Source organism: Mesitornis unicolor, unplaced genomic scaffold (assembly GCF_000695765.1).
Source record: "Mesitornis unicolor isolate BGI_N332 unplaced genomic scaffold, ASM69576v1 scaffold30302, whole genome shotgun sequence".
Lineage (NCBI taxonomy): Eukaryota > Metazoa > Chordata > Aves > Mesitornithiformes > Mesitornithidae > Mesitornis > Mesitornis unicolor.
Window position 1 is genome coordinate 5,986 of NW_010171694.1, and position 4,303 is coordinate 10,288.

General features: G+C 38.0%; 1 protein-coding gene across 1 annotated transcript in view; it reads left to right on the plus strand.

The window, feature by feature from the left end:
• The window catches only part of LOC104537284 (FSD1-like protein), a gene marked incomplete at both ends in the record, with an annotated part of 5,188 nt that extends 1,115 nt beyond the window's left edge, over positions 1-4,073 (plus strand). Inside the window, 2 exons of the mRNA XM_010180110.1 lie at positions 1-23; positions 3,972-4,073. The exon at positions 1-23 is cut by the window's left edge and continues 133 nt beyond it. Coding sequence (XP_010178412.1) covers positions 1-23; positions 3,972-4,073 — 125 coding nt within the window. The remainder of the gene's footprint in view (positions 24-3,971) is intronic.
• Positions 4,074-4,303: the final 230 nt, after the last annotated feature.

The window sequence follows — 4,303 nt, forward strand, 5'->3', positions numbered from 1 at the left end:
CTTGTAAAATTCAAGACCTGCAGGTAACTCTATAACTATATCTCTAAATTTTTGCATCTAAGTAGAAGCAGCTTTAAACAGCTATTTTAAATCTCAATTGAAAGTGAGATTTTTAGTAGTGTTGCAAGAAGTGCAATGTTAGCTAAGTGTTTTGTTTGATATGAGTACTTCTCTGGTCTCTTCTTCTAGGGTACTTCATGATCTCTAGGGTATATATGTTCTCACCATTGTTATGTAGAAAGGAAGTGGTATTATCTGTAGAGTTTACAGATGGGGGGTGGCTGCATAGGAGCAGGACTTAGATATGATTACTACCTTCAAACTCATGAACAGCTTCTGAACTGAAATTAGTTTCTCTCTGCAGTTTGGAATGTGAGCATCTGAACCTGTAGTCATGACTGAGATATTTGCTCAGACTTGAACTTGAAGTCGAGAATCACACCAGGTATCCTAAGCTCAAAGGCTGGTCTACTGACAGGACTGGCCATCTTTCACTTGTTAATATGTAGGAAATTGTATATGCACACAGGAAGAAATATAGGAATTGCTTCCCTGCAGGTTACACTGCCTGCTACTAAACCTGCTACATGAACTTCACAAGCTTGTAGTTTGGCTCTAGCTTTCAGGAAGACCACTTCCATGGGGCCAAAGGCCAGTTAAGTCTTGTAAGCAGGAACTGATTCCCCAGCTTTTTTCTTTAAATGATCCTAGTTGCAGCATTCTTCTGTCTAGTTCTTTTTGCTTATGCAACACAATAAGGAAGATGTTTTATTAAGGTAGTCTGCTCTGTCCAGACATCCAATATTATCCCTGCAGTTTAGGTCCTAGGTTCCCTGTAGCAAAGTCTTGCGCATCAGAGCTTATAAAAAAAATTAGTTATTCAAATAGTACACCTGGGAAAAAAATCAGCTTAAGCTGGGTACCTCCAGAGAGGGACCCAGAACAAAGAAGTTCCTGGGCATTTATAGCCTTACAATCTGTGTACCTGCTCTTAGCATCTCATTGGATTCTTTGTTTCCAGACAGTCTTTAAACTGTTCTTGATTTTCTTCAAGTTGCAGCCTCTGTCAGCAGTAGCCTTCTTATCTCCTGCTTTGCTTTTCTCTCTTCTTGCGTGCCTGCTCATTAGCCATAACCAGAGAAGTCTCAGCCTTAGGAAAAATACTACTTAGCAAGAGCATTGGTGTGTTATTAACATTGTACTCATCAAAAAAATCCAAAACGCAGCTCCATACCAGCTACTAAGAAGAAAATTAACTCTATCCTAGTTGTAAATGTATCTAAACTAAAGTTCAGAGCTTGTGGCCTAAGACTTGGGCAAATCTAGCTAGTCGTGCTAAGCAAATAATGCTAAGTAAACAGCATACCAAATCACTCAACATTGTGCTATAACTCTTAACAATAATTAACTCTAAGTGATTAATTTTAATTAAAAATTACTTATTTTAGCTAAACAATTAATATTTCTTAACAGTTTGTACCTGAAAGATTTAATCTTCTAATGTCTGGTCAATTTAAAGAAGCTCTAGGAACGATTTCCTTAAGCAGATTCCACAGACTTGCTTATGTTGTCTGTTTTATGTTCATACTTAAAGACTGGGTGTAAAACATTCCAGAGCTTCTGGGTGCACAACTTAAGTTAAGCACCCAAGTGCACTTTTCCACCTCCAGTTCTTTCTCCACATGTGTTTAAGTCCTTTGAATTTTCTTAACAGATAGAGGTCTCCCCATATCTTGAGGACTTAAATGCTTAAAGAATAAGTGCTTCTCCCTGAATGGCTCACAGGAGAAATTCGGCTGTGGCATGTACCAATTGTTCTACCTTCTAGTGAAGAAAAACTAAAGTTAATCTTGCAAGTAATGATTCTGGAACTGAAAATTGTTTTGATAGTTACTCATCTGGCAGTTTAACTTGAACATTGAAATTTTCTCTTAATTTTGTTATTTTTCTGGTACTTAATCTAATTTGATCAAGGTCAAGTGTAGTTGAACAAAACTCTTCTGAAAGCTTGTCAGTGTGGTACAGCTGCATCAAGAGTTGCTGCCCGGTATCTGTGCTGAACAGCTGAGCTGCTACATAGTCAGAAGAGGATGAAGACAAGTGGAATGTTCCAATCACTGATGCAGTTGTTAAGTGCCCTATTTGTCTTTCATCTCAGGCTGTTCTTTAACTACAGGCCCAAAGGACATTCTCTTTACTTGATGTCAGACCAAGCTTCCTCTGCAGCTGAGGCACTGCAAGAGTGCTTTTCCTAACAGTCGATCTACCAAACCAAACTAACAGATGAAAATTGTTGCACTGAATCTATTAATCCAAGCCATTATCTTTGGATGGAACTGCAGGTTAGCTTTATATGATAAAACCAAGGAACTTCAGTGAGGTCTAAACACAAGAGAATTGACTTGCTTAATTTAGTGTACTCTTAAAGTGCTTGTGCTGTAGTCTTGTAGTTGACTACATGCTCTTGTTGGGAGTAAGCTGTAACTTAAAATACTGAGGAAACATAATGGTGGTAAAGGGTGAGCATTTAATTTTCAGACTGATCCTTCTCAAAAAATTTCCATGGAAGTTAATGCTGAAAATTAGAAATTCTCCTTAAAATCCTTGATTTGAAAATACATTGCTTCATTTAAGTACAGTGCATTTTAATGGCACTAAAGTATTTCTTTTTAACTCCCAAATGCAGGTGCAGCTCAGTAAGATGCTAATGTAAGCATCCAGTTACCATGTCATTTCTGCGAAGCTGTTTGAAAATGTCTCTGGCATTTTCTTCTGTCTTTTAAGGTTATTTGCCTGGGACATTTTGGCAGTATCATGGTATACCTGAGTTTGTCAGTGTTGGATATCCTCCAAAGAAGAGAGCAGCTGTGTTGGGAGAATGGCAGCTTGCATTAATAGCGTGGTTCAGAAGTTATCTGGAAACTGTGTGCAAACTTCTAGTTGTTGGACTGATTCCTTGCTGCTATTTTATCCTTGAACAGTAAATCTGAGGGACATCTGGCAGCTGGCTGGGTCAACTCACCACAGTTGCCAAAACTAGTTATACTTCTGAAGTGCTTGAGACTGCTCTGTTCTCAAAGTTGATGCAACTGTTGGTTGCTTTTGAGACAGTGACTACTTTAAAGCAAGCTATCTTTCCTGAAGTGTTTTAAAGAAAAATAATTACTTACTGTTTACTTGTTCTGAGATATCACAGTAAGTATCACATGAGTAGAAAAACAACTGTAGGTTGAATGGAGATGTAGAAGCTGCTTGTGGGTTTAAAATGCATGTCTTGTTTGACCTGCAGTAAGGTTGGGATGCTGCAGTGTATTCAAAACTAAACTTTTGAGGGATATACTAATAATATGTAATACACAAAACTCTGTGTGAACTGTTTTGTGTGCTGGAAAGATAGTTTACTAATGATAGAGTTTTTCAGATAATTCTGAAAGAAATTTCTCTTCTGCCCTTCTTCCTCTGCTCCCCATCTACTATCCCCATTTGTTATACAATAGTATTGATTTTCAGGATTGTCTTGTGACAGTGGTGCTGGAGCTGGTTGGGTATGAAACCATTGCCTTTTTCAGTGATACTGCTACATTAAACAGTATCAGTTCATTGATGAAGTGCATGTCTATAAAGAGGAATCGTAGTGCTTGCACAGATGTAAGCATTTATTTGCTTCTGAAATCCTAATGTTGAGAGAAACAAGCCTTAAAATGAAATCTGGCTTTTAAATCTGATTTCACCACCTGTCCAACTTTTTCCCATTTGGATTTATAGGATGTGCCATGTATTACCATGCACTTGTCAAGCACAGTGAAGTTCTAGTTAACTTGACATGTCAGAGATAGTAGCCTTGATGAAGTCAGGTAATAAGCTGCTACAAATGCATAGCAAAGCCATGTAGTTCTAGTACTGGTAGTTTATAAATCACTTTTTAAAATGTGAATGCGTCAAATTATTTTCAATTTCTCTTGTTGCTTCAGGATCAGCTTACCCAGTGTAGTAATGCCCTAGAGAGTTCTGAAGAGCTGCTGGAACTTGCTGTGGAGTCGCTGGACATAAAGGACTCTGTGGAATTCTTAAAGGTAGAAAATATTGAACAGATGTGCATAAGGCAGATGTTGGTATCTGTCTCAATTTGAAATACCCTTTGCATTACTTTACTGGACCCTGCAGACTTACCAGGAGTACCAAGAGTAAGGACAGAGAGGCATATAGAAGTGCAGTTAATGCTCTGTTGAGGAAGCCAAGTCAAGCACTGTAGTCTTGAAATTTTATGCAATCTCTAATAAAATAAGTTTTTTCTTATTTAGAG